The 15,780-nt window shown below is 40.8% G+C and overlaps 1 protein-coding gene across 2 annotated transcripts in view; it reads right to left on the bottom strand.

Moving 5' to 3' along the window:
• BPTF (bromodomain PHD finger transcription factor) overlaps positions 1-15,780 on the bottom strand; it is a 3,500,764-nt gene that overhangs the window by 716,239 nt on the left and 2,768,745 nt on the right. For both annotated transcript variants that reach the window (XM_044085088.1, XM_044085087.1), the window contains one exon: positions 8,601-8,715. In XM_044085088.1, the coding sequence (XP_043941023.1) occupies positions 8,601-8,715 (115 nt within the window). The remainder of the gene's footprint in view (positions 1-8,600; positions 8,716-15,780) is intronic.

The raw sequence follows: 15,780 nt of genomic DNA on the forward strand, positions 1-15,780 counted from the left end.
TATCAAGAAAAAAAGTTTAGCACTTAGCTGAGAGCACGGCTGATGTGTCTGATTTTCTATGTGGCAAATGAGATCTGAAGTGAAGGGAAGAGAGCCAGTATGGGTAGCCTTAGCTTGAGAGTTTCTGGCTGGCGCGAGCTTGATATAATGACCGAGTCGGTTCCCGAGGATCGGAACCGAACCCAACAGTCAAGAATGAGTGAAGATTGGCAACATCAGATCAAAGTTTATCCATGTCCATTTTCAAGTGCAACTTCGATCTAAGGATGGGAAACTGAAACTTTACCCCATGACTACCCCCTGTACTAGTAATGGACAGATAAGGCTCTTAAATGCTTTATCCCATGCAAGGGTCCCCTCAAATTATCTATGGTATGATACCAGTTATTCTCAATAAGAGCAATATATTAATTATCAACCATGGTATGGGTAAGGCCAATCTATAACCAAATGAGATAGATTTTGAGCACAAAAAAGGAAACGGGCTAGGCTTAAAATAGCCCACAAGAGCAGCTAGCTTATTACTTACCTATAAAGCTATGAACAACTCAGTGTCCTAAAAGGCAATTCCTGAATTCCCCTTCATCCAGTAGTTAATTGCTTAAGCTGTCCATTTTTTTAGTTATCAACTGTGCTCTTTCTTGCAGTGTAATTCATTTTTTGAGAAACTGAAAATAGTACCTCTTGTGCCTCTTTTCTCCAAAAGGACCTGCTGTTCAATATGTTGCTCTATCACAGCGGAGGTCTGTTCATTTTGATTTTCCCCAAATATCTGCCTTGGGTTCTCCGATAACTGTACAGCCTCCTGAACATTAACAAATGCCTTTGGGCTTCAAGACATTCACATCTTAAATTCTGCATGCTAAAATAATTGGAATTGCAGCTTCTTAACTTTATAAAGGTGTACTGCTGCCTGGAATGCTGTGGTCGTCCACTGAGTAGCTGCCAAATAATCCTGCTCCCCCCCCCCCCCACATCCACTTTCTTCCTCTTCTCCAAAACAGGGACTAAATGTTCTCTTTTAAGGAAGATGTCTCAAACTGCAACAGTATTCGTTTTGGCAGTCTGAACTATCACTCAGAGGTCCTCAAACCATGCTGTAGCTCTTTCCAGTCTTACACCCTACTCCATTAGCTCTGCCCATTTACTGAACAAGATTCTTGAGAATGTTTTTGCTGCGTCTCCATTCTAAATGTTTTAATGTACCACTCAAGTGAAGGTTCCTCCAATTCCAATGTGTCCTCATGATCAAGCACTCTTCTGCACATTTCAGTCTAGCTTCTAAGGAGTTGACCTGTGCCTTTGGCCAGACACTTTCCTCTATTATGATATGGACTGCATCTCAGGGTTCCAAAATGTACAGTTGTGTACACTTATCATAAATGTAGATGTTAGAGTGCAGTCACTGTTGCAGACCTGACTCTTGGGATTTCCTGCGTGAAAGTCTTTGGCCAGCCCGACTACCAGAGAAATTTCTTTCCGGCTCCCAGGTTGGCAGACGCCCTTACTGATGTCAGCACATTCGGGTATAAAGGTAACCAGCCTGTGTCACAACACCAGTGTTTTTTTGCCCTTGACTAGGAGGAGCCTTAACCAGATAGGAGGTACCCAAAGGAAAACCTGACATAGGACAGGAGCTGAGTAACAAAACAAAATCAAGCTACATAATAGGCTGAGGGGAATGATAGGAGGAAAAGAAGACTGCAACAGTGAATATACTCGAACATCTACATTTACGTTATGTTTACACAAACATACTATGTCTTCATGTTTCACTATTACAGTCCTGACTACTGGGAAGATTCCCAAAGCTAGGAGGAAGGTGCCTAAGGGGAAGAGAAGATGCCCTGCAAGGACAGCAGTGGCAAAGCCTGCACTAGACCTGAAGAAGGATGCCAGGTGGTAGTGCTTGGTGAAGGTATGCACAGAAGACCAGGTGGCAGCCTCCAATATGTCCTTGGTGGGGACACCCTTTAGAAAGGCAGCAGATGCCCTGGTAGAATCAGATTTTATCCCTACTAGTGGTACTTTGCCTTGCGAGCTATAATAAAAGCAAATGCAGTGGGAAATCCATTTGGAGATAGCTTGTTGAGGCAGGCCTGCCTTCTTTCCCACAGGCAAAGGTAGTGAAAAGTTGATCAGTCTTTCTCACAGCTTTTGTCTTGTCCAGACAGAAACACATCTATCTGTGCACACCCAAGGAATGCAGAATTCTCTCCCCTTTGTTTTGTGGATTGGGAAAAAAAGGGAGGGGGATGGATGGCCTGATTCAAAGAGGAGCCAGTGACCACTTCGGGCATAAAGGACGGATTGGTTCTGAAAAATACCCTATCCCTGTGGAAGCTAAGGTAAGGTTCCACTGCCATGAGTGCCTGCAACTCACAGACCCTTCTGGCTGAAGTGATAGCTAGAAGAACTGTCTTCCATATCAGAAACTTTAGGTCCACAGAAACTGCTGGCTCAAAGGTCAGTTTCTCTAGCACAAAATTAAGGTTTCAAGGAGAAGTAGGTTTCCTTCTAGGTGGTCTAATGTGGATTACTCCCCTAAGAAATTGCTTTAATAGTGTATGGGAGAAAAGGGGAGGGTGACAGGGCACATATGCAGAGATGCCAAGCATGGATTTTAATGGAGAAATGAGTGTGTCCCTGATTCAGCAGGCCAGTCAGGCATTCTAGGATGTTGGAAACGTGCTGATTTGAGACTTAGGTGGTGACCTTTGCACCAAATAGAGAATCTTTTCCACTTACCTGAGCAAAATTTCCTAGTGCTAGACCTTCTAAATTATTTGAGGATGGCTAACACTATTGTGTTTTTTTTTTGTCCGATCATCCACACTGCAAGGTTGAAGGTCTGCAGATTGGGGTGTACAATGTTTCCCTGTTTTTGGGTGAGGAAATCTACTCTCTGAGGAATTAGCCATGAGCTCTGGTTGGTGAGTTCGAGGAGGAGGGGATACCAATGCTATCTGGGCAAGTCTGGAGCTATAAGAATTGCTCTTGGGCCCTATTCCCTTATCTCGAGCAGAACCCGAAGAAGAAGGGGTACGGTGGGAAATCCATAAATGAAAAGTTTCATCCAAGGGAAGAAGAAGCATCTGTTTTCTAAGCTGCTTACTGTTTGCTCCTGGTACAGAATTAATTTTTGCAGGTGTGCCTTCTCTCTGAATGCAAAGGGGGTCCACTTGTGGAACTCCCCATGTTTGAGGTACGGACTGGAAGATTTTTTGGTGTAGATGCCACCTGTGAGGTTCCATGAAGTTTCTGCTGAGATAGTCTGACAGAGCTTATTGAACTCCTGGAAGGCATTGTGCTATCATATGCAAGCCTACAGACTGAGTTGTTTCCCACATTTGCATTGCTAGACGGCACAGGGGGTAATAATGCGTCCCTCCCTGTCTATGTACCACATAACTGTTCTATAGTCTGTCCTGGTTAATAGGACACCTGGGGTCAACTTTTTCTTGAAGGCTAATAGTCCCTTTAATACTGCCAGAGGTCCTTCCAGTTATGTCTGTCCTTGGATCTGGAATCCCACTTCCCCTGGGTTTGGAGGTTCTGGAAGTGAACCCCCCATGCTGTCTCAGAGGCATCTATGGTTAGGGTTTGAGCCCAGAGGGAGATTTTGAAGGGGAGACCCTGATTCTGGGAACAAGCTTGCACCCACCATGCAAACTCTGTTTTGAGACAGGGGATCAGGAGGATCTAAGTCTTTAGGGAGAGTGAGCTCTGTCACCAAACATTCTTCAGATACCACTGGAGCTTCCTCATGTGTGATCTGGCAGGGGGAACCATGAGGATGCATGAGGCCACATATCCCAGGGCTTGAAGAAATTCCCTTGCTGAGACGCAACTTCTCAACTGGATCCTGCAAAAGAAATCTGTCAGGAAGAATACTTTTTCTGGAGGGAGGAAGGCCTTTTGGAGAGAGGAGTCCAGAAGTGTCCCCAGGAAGACAATCTTTTTTGTTGAAGTGTGGGATTTCTGTAGTTTCAATGTGAATCTCAGTGAGGAAAAGAGGTCCTGGGTGAATTTAAGGCCCTTGAGAAGCTTGTCCTGATCTGTGGCCTGTATGAGGCAGTTGTCCAAGTAAAGATAGATTTGTATCCCCCTGGTCCTGCAGAAGGTTACTGCTGGTGCTAGTCACTTTGTGAACACTCTTGCTGCTGTAGATGAGCCAAAGGGCAGTGCAGAAGACTGATAGTGACTGGATCCTGCCCTGAAGCAAAGAAATCTTGTATGTGACTCCTGAACAGGGATGTGCAGATAAGCATATTTTAGGTATAGAGAGACCATGAAGGCATGGGGGGATATCATGGGCAGCCATTTTTGGTGGGTTAGCATTTTGAACTTTGGCACCAAGATGAATTGATTGAAGTTGGGCAGATCCAAGATGGGGTGTCATGAGCCTTCCTTTCTGGGGGCCAGGAAGAGCCTGGAATAGAATTATTTTCTCTGTTGGGCAATGGGAAATGGTTCTACCGCTCCCTATGAACAAAGTATCTGGATATGAGCCAAGGCCTGTGTTTTTTGATTTTGGGGGAGATCTGGATAACCTGAGTATTTTAAATGCTCTTTGAAAGTGAGTCTATACCCTTAGCAATAACATCTAGAACCCATCTGTCTGAGGTGATGAGTGTCCAGGTATGTTTGAAAAGAGAGAGCCTTCCTCCCAGCTTTTTTTTTTTGTTGGGGGGGGGGGGGTAGTGGAGTGGCAGTTGAGTTGCTGTTGCTCTCTTTATGTGACTTGTGATCTAGTACTCCCTTGCCTAGGTGCCTCTGACACCCACTGTCTGCCCCTTTGTGACTGTTGTCTCTGAGTGTCCTATCCCTTTGAGCAGTATTTGGCTGGAAATTTTATGCTGAACCTCATGGTTGCACCTGGAGGAAATCTTTTACTGTCTGCATTGACTTAGTCTTATCCTACATATTTTTAAGGACTTCTTCTGCCTTGAGGCCGAACAGCACCTCCTTGTCAAGGGGGTATCCAACAGGCTAGACTTCACATGTTCCAGAAGAGTTTGTTCTGAGAGCCAAGCATGTCTCCTAATGACTGATACAGTAGTCGCTGCTCTGCAAGATGCTTCCATGGCATCATAGCCATAATGGAGGAAATGTTTAGCTACCTGAGCACTGGAATGACAGATGTCAGTCAATTCTTTTGCAAGGGCTTTGTCCTGAAGCGTGGAGACCTTATGATTAAGCTGTTCTAGTATATTCTGTTGGTACTTAATCACATGAAATTGACTATTTAGGGCCCTCATGGCAAGGGTGGCAGATATACAAATCTTTTTACCAAACTTATCAAGAGCTCTTCTCTCTCTGTTTGTAGGATGTAGGTTCCTAGAGGAACTGGTTCTGGCTCCTTTTGGTCCTGGAGTGATAACTTTAGGGTCAGCAGTAAGGTTTCTGAAAAGATACTTGTGGAACTCCTGGACCCTATAACACCTTTTTGGCTTACGAGGGGCAGGTGGAAGGGAGTCAGGTTTAAAGGAAGATTCTTGGAAGACATCTTCCACTACTTCCAGAATGGGAGGAATAGCCAGTGGCTTATGTTCAGGTAAGTCCAGGAATTCCCTAACCCTTTTTTTGTCTGTGGGTAGTCCTGGGCTTCCCACTGAAAATATTACCTCATGGTATGGAGGGTCTCTCCAAAAGTAAAATCTTCAAGGATGTGAGGATGAAGGGAAGATTTGCTCAGAATCTGAGTCCTCATAGAAGGTAAAGGAGGGGGCCTCCTCAAACCCAGAGTCTTCAGGTTCAAAGTCCTCTTAGAAGGGACTTAGAAGGGATAGGATCCAGGGGAATTACTTGAGGATCATCTTTTTTCCTTTTCCTAGGAGAAGTAATCCCTGGATCATGCCTTGATCTGACAATGGAGAGCAGGTCCTCTGCTAACCTGATTAAGTCCTGCTGTGACCCCTGAGGAATGGGGCCTGACTGAAAGCAAAGGAACAGAGGTTTTCTTATGGGTGGCTAAGGTCTTAGGCCTAAGGGCATCTGACACTCTGATGCCTGTCTCCCGAGACTGAAGTAGATGCACCGGGAAAGGTGTAGGCTGAGACCCGTTTGCAGAATCTCTGGACGGAACAAGCTCCTTGGAAGCCAAGGCCTGCAAAGTGGCTCTGGACCCAACCGACGAACCAATGTCAGAGGCTTGTATAGCAGTGGATGGAGCCAATGGCATGTCAAGACTCTGAAAGGGTCTTGACAGAGGCCTGAGTTACCAGATCAGAAAAAGAAGAGGGTTACGAGAGCTCCTTACTTTATTCAACAATCACAAGCCTGGAGGGAGAAGCTGGAGGCGACTGATTGTCGTCCCACCTAAGCTTTTGTTTCTCTTCTTTCTTTCACTTTTTTCATTAGGTAGATTGGATTCAGTATGACTGACAGATGCCATGGAAGGTGAACGAGAAGACTGCTAGCTAAGGAATCTAGTGAGAAAGTCTGCCCTACACCTAACTGTTCTGTCTTTGAAACATACACAAACCCAACAACCTATGACATCGTGATCTGGGCCTAGGCAAATGGCACAAAAAGAATGAAAGTCTCTGTGTGGGATCTGCTTTCCACAACGGAGACAGTTGTTTACTTTATTTGACATAAGCAAGGAAAGAAAGAGTTCCCCAATGGGGTACTTATCTATTCCGACACTTCTCTCTGGTGCAGACCGACCGATGCCTTGAATACAGCTTCGGGGTCCATAGCAAGAAAAGACTGGTATCATGATGCAGGTTGGCTAACTTCATGTTCGAACGTACTGACGTCGGTCAGGGCGTCTGCCAGCCTGGGAGCCGGAAAGAAATTTCTCTGGTAATCAAGCCGTCTGAGGGCTTTCACAGCAGGAAATCCCAATAATAAGGACTACAACAGTGAAACACGAAGAACATCAACAGCATCCATATCTTTCTGCTTTTATATCTGCATACATGTAATTAGCCAACTTTGGATTCATTTTACAAGTTTTGGAGAACACCTCTCTCAGCAAACCTCTGATTCTACTTCAGTTTCTCTTACAGTTACTGACCAGGTGTGCTAGGACATGCTCATTTGAATGACACTAGCCCCTCTCTTCTACTACCTACTGTAAATGGTTTGGAATGTACAGCTGTGTATGTAAACATATCAGTAGATGTTCAGATGATCACTACTGCAGCAGTCTAATCTATGTAGGTTATATCCTGCATAGGATATAACAGCCAACCAGCTTCTAAAGCTTAAGGGTACCTTTCAAGTGTCCAGTCCATTAGAAAGCTTGAGCTACTATACTACTATAAGACTGACAGTATACAAAGTGTTCTGTGTATGGCTGAAATTATGCTTAAACAGACAGACATGCACACAGCTGAGTAGCCAGTAAAATGTTAAACTGCTATTAATGAATCTTACCCCAAATGCAGACATATTACTCTGGGAGAGCTGCAGTGAGCAAATGCCAGGTTCAGAGTACAACATTATAATCTAATGCATTTTTTTTTGCATACTCTGCTTCTGCTACCGATCACCAGCCCCATCCATGGACAACTGGTCCATTCACTTTCCAACAGCAGGGCAAGAGTTGGCTGGTAGAGGTCATCATTCAGACAGCCATCCGGAGTGATGAGAGTTTTCTTTCTTAGTTTCAAAGTTTCTCCCTATCCTTAACAAACACACCTGGTAAGGTATAGAGGAAGAGGATACAATGAGATGACAACCAGACTTCTGCAAGGGGTGTTCCCTGGCCATGCATTCCTGCTTCACTCACCAAGGAACAAGAAGTGAACTTCCTGGTACACAAAGTTAGCACTGCCCAGTGTGCCCCCAAATGCATGCAAGTCCTCCCTGACCCCTAGGAGAGTTGAGTGAGCCATGTTTCTTCACTCATCCCCCTCCCTGACTGCCTCCTGCAATGCAGGGAATGCTAGATGAACTGAAATCACCTGGGATGCAGTCAGGAATACTTTTGTAGCACCAGACTGCTAGGTTATCTAATGCATTTCGCAAATATTTTGTGAACTGATAACATGACACAAGCCTCAATATTTAGCAGTATGTTATCCACAGCTCATAACTGAATAACTAAGGCATGGAAATAATTTCCCTTCAAGAATTAAGTTCCTGGTACTGGCTAATGTATTCCTTTTTCCTAAGGAAACCAACTCTATAGACAGAGAGGTGAACACAATGAAATAATAATGAGTTTACAGTTAAAGCTGGTAGTCTATGTAAATAAAATGTACTTGCTTTGTTACAAACTAAATTTGCTAGATGATCTTAATATATATGTATGTGTTTTACACTACATATGTGAGAGTCAAGCACCTTGTGTATTGAAAGTTTTGGGAAATGTGTCCTACCCCATATTTCAACTCACTTAATTTTGTCTGTCTAGGGCCACTGTTCCTTCATTCTGTCCAAAGCAGTTATTTTGTCTGTTATGAGTTACCACAATAAAGTTTACATTAAAAAAAAAAATCAGTCTGCATGTAATTAGTATTTAGGATTACCAGCTGACTAGACCAACATCTCAGAATCCACTATCCATTTAATATCCATCAAGTTACCATTTCATAATCTAGAAAATTTGAAAAAAACAAATTAGACCTTATCAGCTGGGAGAATACCTTGTTGTACCATAAGTGGTGTTCTTATGACTGTTTTGCCAAGAGTACCCGTCTGCTGGATAGGCGTTCGTATCACTGTAACTGCAGGACGTATCTGTGCTCCCCCTGTTATTACCTACAAATAAAACAGTTATAAATAAACAGGGTTGTAATGATACATGTTTGAAAATATATACAGTCTAAATTGTTTCCAAGACTCCTCCTATAAGCTGCAAAAACATGCTTCTTACTAAGGTGTCACTCTAACATTAAAACATTAATACAATGCCAAGTTAATGCACACAAGAACACTTGTAAACTTGCATAAAAAGGTTCAAGTAAGACCAAATCTTGTGATCATTTCAGTAATTCCCTGATGATACAGTGCTCCTATCGCAAACAATGTAGTTTGCTTATAAGAATGGGAAAGAGAAGGCAATTAAATCAGATTGTGTTAGTTAAGCACAGCCATATTAAACTGCTTTATGTACTGTAACCCATACACCATGCTATGAATCCTATCAAAGTGTTAATTTGATAACAAGTTATCCAATGCTACTTCCAAAGGGCTTAATCTACAGAAAAGTAAATGAGATGAACATGTACACTTATAGTCTTATTCAATATTTCGGTTTACCAGGTTTAAAAGTCAAATTTGAATGTCTTGCTATTAAAATCTTCTTTGACATTCTGAAACAGATCTGTCTTTATCTTTCATCTCTTCAAATGCCACAGACATGGTGAAACAAACAAAACATCCTAACAAGTACAAAAAAGCAACAGTGCAAGCCAAGTCTTAGAACATTTTTGTGGGTCCCATTAAGCTAGTTTAGCTTTCACTCTGGCAAATGACAGTTCCAGAGACAGCTGTGAAAGTCACTTCAAATACACCCACAATTAAAGTCTCAGACTCCCTATCAGAAGCGTGAGGCCTACTATTGCTTTGCAATCTGAAAATTGGAATACGAGTCTTAATGTAAAAAATACTGAAATCTGAAACTTTCTGTAACATTTTTAAAGCATTTGCATTCAGGCTGCACTCAAATCAGAAATGGAGTAGATACAGTTATAATCATGTGAAACAGAATGCACAAAAAGCAGTACTCATTATCTACCAACTGACAACTAGTTAGCGTTGATTAGTGCTACCAAGGACACTATCTCCAGCAGAGACAAAAAAGTCATCCATGGCAGCAATTCTAATCATCCGTGAAACAGAGCAGCATAAGAGAAATGGTGCCTGTGATTAATGACAGCATCAGGAACATACCACATTACAGGGCTACCTCAAAAAAGCAGACTTAATTATTTGTGCAACTGGACTTAATTATCAAAAGATCTACTGTCAGTCCCAATAATGACACTCCAAACCAAATCAAGCATGGTTCTGAGTAGAATTTTCAGATACTATGAATACATACAATTCTCTGTAAGAATTGCATAATCTCTATGAAAAAAGGCTTTGCCGAATTTGACCAGGACTCTTTCTAAGAATGTTTTTCACATACACATCTTGAGAGTTTGAAAGAATTAAGGTCACTATCTTAATACAGCATGATCAATTTTGATACCAAAACATCTTCCAATTTAATAAGAAGTGGCAGTATTGTATTTAGATTTGGTCAGACGACCAAACAGACATCTTGGTGGTACTCTACCATTAGCAAAATGACAAATGGTTTCTTAAGGCATTTTGTTACTTCCCACTGGAATAAATGTTTTCATTCACATGACAGCCCTTTACGGCTGATCAGTTCTAAAAGCAACATGAAAGAGAAGGTTATGATAAATGCCAGGGTTGGGGGGGTGGCCTAATGGTTAAGGTGTTTGCCTTACAAACACAAGGTGCAGGGTTTGAATCTCACAAGAAATAATTGGCTAGGCTTAAAATGGCTCACAAGGGCAGTTAGCTTACCACTAATCTACGAACCTACAAGAGTACAGTGAAGTGATCCACCATGAGTAGTACCATATCGCAGATCAAGAGGTACCAGAGTCTTCCTGACTCCATTAAGGAATGGCCTTTGGTCAGAAAACATTTCTACTATGTCTGAAAGTGGAAATCTTCAAATTAGAGGAGGAACTCTAGTACATGCAGGGGATAAACGAACGATTACCTGAAAGTAAGAGAAGAGAGGCAACACAAATCACATTGACAATGCTGACTCAAGCTTTGTAATGCATCTTTCTAACATCTTTCTTCCCTCACATGTAAGGACTACAGTCAAATCTTCAAAGGGACAAGACATTGAATGGTCTAAAACTGCCCTGTAATACCTGAGCTGCTTTCACAGACAATTCTGACACCTAAGCTGACATTCAGTCTAAAAACTAGCTCCATGATCATGAAAGGTTTTTACTTATTCGATGACCGATGTTTGTCCGCTTCAATGTTAGGACTGGTCACCACATGTGTCTCATATCAGTATTTACAGGGCTTTCCCAAACTCAAAACTCCTTGCCTCATTCCCAGAATGAATCACACTTTTTTCTCTTGTCTCAAACCACTAAACACATCCCCACTGTAAAATACTGGGTCACACTACCTAAACAGTAAATCACTGCATACCCTTAAAATAATAGGTCACCTGACCTAAACAGTAATGACAACCCTTGAAGGACTCAGGGACAGTCGACTATACTCCTGAAAGGGTGTGCTGGGAAGAAAAGAGAAGGTGAGAGGGGAGTTAAAGTGGATGGATGTGCATCATGAAGCTCCAACATTACTTCCAGTAAACAACTTTCTTATCTTGTGTGATACAGTATATGTCACTTCAGTGTTCAGAAGAGAGAGATCAATCCCAGCTACAAGCCCTTAGTGCATTCGTTTTTTAACTCCTTTAGTGAATTATCACTTAAGACATAGGAAAACATATTTATAATAAAGAAAACAAACTACATTAACATGTTCCTAGTTACAAACATAAAACATCACATGTTTATTTTCTGTATAATTATCATCAATCCAACATTACAAAAATTGCTCAGTTCCTGTTTTCTCTTAAATCTCACTCATCTAAAACATTATTCTGCATGCACTGTTCCCACAATGTCCATATTTTTCTATGTAATTTGCACTGACCCTTTTCTAAAGATCCCACTGCCAGTTCTTTTATCTCTGTTAAAATATTCAGCACTTCAAATACAGTTGCTTTAGACTCTGACTTCCATTTTTTAGTAATTGCTTTTTGGCAGCCACCAGAATTAAACTTAGCAAGGCCTTAAAATGTCTAGGCAATTCAGATCTTGCATCCCAGTTCAAAAAAATTAAAAATAAATAATTTCCTTAGTTACACCATTTCCTCGCCCTCTGTAGGGAATTTCTGAAGTCTGTCATTACACTCCCAAAACGTATGTTCCTAGTTACGTCTTTTTTCTTCATCACACCTCCAACATTTGACAACTACACAGGGGAAAATTCTTTGGTGTTTGTCAGGAGTAAAAAAAAAACCTATGCAAACACATGTCCTCCCATTGTTTCCCTGTAAATTATTTATACAATCTCTCTCCCAGTCTTTTTCTAACCTCCTCAGACTGATTCCTACAGTTATCTTGCAATATTTTCTAAGCCCTACAGTGGCAGATCAAGAACAGATGTGGACCGGGGAGCTACTGATGACAGAATATGCACGTCGGTAGTCATTCATTACTTCACAGTCCCACTTCATGGAACACTCACCCCTTGATTTACTTTCATGTTCTACATTTTTAGAAATAGGCATATGAAGCACTGAACACAAAATTGCAGAAAACAAGTAAATTTCATAAATACGTTATAGGCATAAGAAGAATCCATGATACCATGTACTAACGTAAAAATGTTTGCTCAACTTTCTTACCCTGCTGCACCATGTGAATGATTGTCTTTCCTGCATTTCCACACCCTGTCTTGCTCTTCAACTTCTTTCCAGCTTTAGAGCACAGTGTGACTGTCCAAGGCTGCAGTGAAATACATGAATTAAGCTAGGGGTCTAGGAGCTGCTAGGTCCCCAAAAACTATGGGATTCTGCAAACTCTGAGGTATATTTGAGCTTCTTTTCTAATCTTTTGATCCAATGATGGCCTGAACAAAACTACTGACTAAGGAAAGAAATTACGTCTTATTTTCTTTCAAGGAAGAAATAAGTTGTGTCCTTGGCTTAATGCTCAAAGCCGACAAAATAGTATTTTGCAATAAACTGATAACACAAATGTTTGCAAGATTACATAAATCATAAGTGGAGATGCTGTCTGCCTCCCTTCCCCACAAAAATGATAGCCATCTTCCATTCATCCTTCTGGAGTTAGACTGGGATGAAAATTAAATAAATGGCCACAATCATACATTTTAAATTATTCACATTATACATATAAACAACTTGTCTCATCACCCTTAACCCAAATGACCAAATGACAGCTATCTTTTTGTACCCCTCTGATATCAGACTGCAATAAAAAAAGTGGATGAACAAAATGATAAAGTAACGTATTTTATCTCGATGTTGCTATACATGTATAAACAGCATGTTTTCCTTACCTCTAGCCAAAAAAAGATAGCCTCAGGTATACATGGCTGATGTCTTTGTGAGAAAAGTGAAAAAAAATGACAAAGTAACATTCAAAGATGTTATCTTAGATGGTACACTGCCTCCAAACAACCTACACTGGCCTTTTGTGTATATTTCTGAGGTTTAACTGTGAAAACAGAAGTTACAGAAATAATGACCATACTTTGCCCAGCTATAACAAGCTTTTGTGCACACCTCTAAGAACAGCTGTTTTTAGACTAAATGAGACCTGGAGCAAAGGTATGAAGATAGGGACACCTACTAAGGCTGTGTAAAAATCACCTTCTACTGGAGGTTATTGGGGTCAGAAGGACCCTGGAGGCTTTGATGGTTTATTAGGATGCCAAAAAAATGAAATCTAATATTTATCTTCTTCATCAATTTTTTTTTTCGTGGAGATAGTACTAAAGATTGTAAGACAAACAATATTTTATGGAGAATTACCATCATAATAAGCATTACTTGTTCTTCCATGGTAAAGAAGAATTTGTTCCAATCTGTGACTAAACTTAAAAATTTTAACAATCTGTTGAAAGTTTATCTGTATTATTTATTTACTATTAGACATAATGGTTATATATCAAGGTATTTAATTTTAAGTTTGAGATTTATTCAAACTGACTCATACAACTAATTTTATGTTCTAACAAATTTTCTGTATTTCCTATTGTTAGTAAAATATCAGCAGAGAGTTGAACCTTTAGTTCAAAACTGTCTTTTATTTTGATACCATTAATGTTCTTATTGGATTTAATACTATTTTTTGTAGTAGGATCCGATGGAGAAGTCAGCTCTGAAATAGGTCTTTTTCTTTCTTTGTCCGAGATCTTAGACGAGGAGGAAGAAGCAGGGCTAGATTCCTTACACTTTTCTTTTGTTTTCTCTTTTCTTTTTGGTGGGTGCACCTCCAGAAATTGCCTCACCAAAGGAGGAAGGCAATAGACCTTTCAGTACAAGATTGTTTTTGAATTCAACCAAGGCTCTGTGGTTGAACGCATGACAGTCCTTGTGAAGGGGACCGATGCAATATACACACAAAGTATGAGAGTCACTGACATGAATTTTGTGACTGCATTTGTCACACTTTTTGAAGCCAGCTGGCTTATCTTTATCTGCCATTACAACAGTCTAAAAAATACAACGCAAGGCTAGAAAGATTTATTTTTTTTTAAGGAAGAAAAATAGAAACTAGAGAAAAAAATACCAACAGTGGTAAGGAGAGTAACACTAAAGTAGTGTAGAAAGAAAAAAGATACTAACAATAGTATCATACGGTGCTTTCGTACAAGAAGAAGGGATAAAAGGTATTTAAACTATTAAATTAAGCTGTCGCTAAGGTAAGGGGTTAGAAAAAAGATTAAATGAAACTATTTATGGAAAGTTTAGAAGCCAAAAATATTAAAAAATTACTTATCTGCTGGAGAGCAATTTGGGAACCACGTCTTCACAAAGCAGCAAATAAGATCTAGGGTAACTTAGAAGGGAGCATTATATGTAAGGGAAAAGCTCGAGAGTTTTTTAGTTGCCACAAGATATTGCAATGGCCAAGTTGGATCCGAGGATCAGATCCAAACCCAAAGGTTTCAGGAAAGAATGAAAACTGGCACTAGGCAGAAGAGAAAAATAAGTTATGTATTTACCATAACGTTCCATCTGTGTTGTCCATTTTTATTTTTCCTCAACCACTGGGTTTGGATCCAGTCCTCGGATCTGACTCAGCAGTTACTAAAGCTCGTGGCCACCAAAAAACTCCCAAGATCTTTCTTTTCCCATAATACACCAATCTCTAACATACCTCAGATCTTGTTTGCTAGATGACAAGGTAAGAAATATTAATACAATATCAGTGACAGAAAAGGCCACTATCTGGAGCTCAAAATAAGGCAAAGTGGTGCCATTAAGAACTCTCGTTCTTCCAGAAGTCTGTCATGACAAAGAATGGGGGGTGGTGGGCGGGAAGTAGAGGAAGAATGAAAATGGAGAACACAGATGGAATGTTATGGTAAGTACATAACTTTTTTATCTGATGTCAGTTTTCATTAATACTTCAACTACTGGGACAGAGTCCCCAGCTACCTTATATCCTGGGTGGACTAACATTATGCAATCCAGCAGCCATTTGGCTAAAGGGGCCTTTGCAACTGGTTTGCCTAATTTTAAATGTACCTGATTTAAGTATATTTTTCTGCTATTACCTTTGCAACTGTCCTTTCTCGCAGAAAAGTGAGTTATACCTGCTCTTTTGCCTGTTTAAAGCTTGTTATACATTTAATTTATACCTGCACTTTAAAAGTTTGTCTTGTTGTTGAATTTACCTGTTGAGGCTACACACTCAAGTGCGCTAGCCTGTGTTAAATATTTACTGCATTTTCTGCTGTTTGTCTTGCAAAACAAAAAAAAAATATCCTTGTTTCCTGCCTTTCCTGACCTAGAATAGTCCCTAATACAGGCTTTGCCGTACTCCGGACTTTTGCATAGTTCCTGTGTTGCCCATTTCCTTACTTGGATAGAAGGAAGCTTCTTTGTTCACCAGTGGCAGTGGGGAGCTTTGAGCAGCCAATCTGGCCCTGGGGGAGTGATCCCAGCACAAGAATCTTGTAGTTTATTGGCCATTTTGGGCTAATTTCTAGCTCTTTCAAGTCCCCCTGTATAAA

This window comes from Protopterus annectens, chromosome 10.part0, assembly GCF_019279795.1.
Source record: "Protopterus annectens isolate FY-2018-M chromosome 10.part0, PAN1.0, whole genome shotgun sequence".
NCBI lineage: Eukaryota > Metazoa > Chordata > Ceratodontiformes > Protopteridae > Protopterus > Protopterus annectens.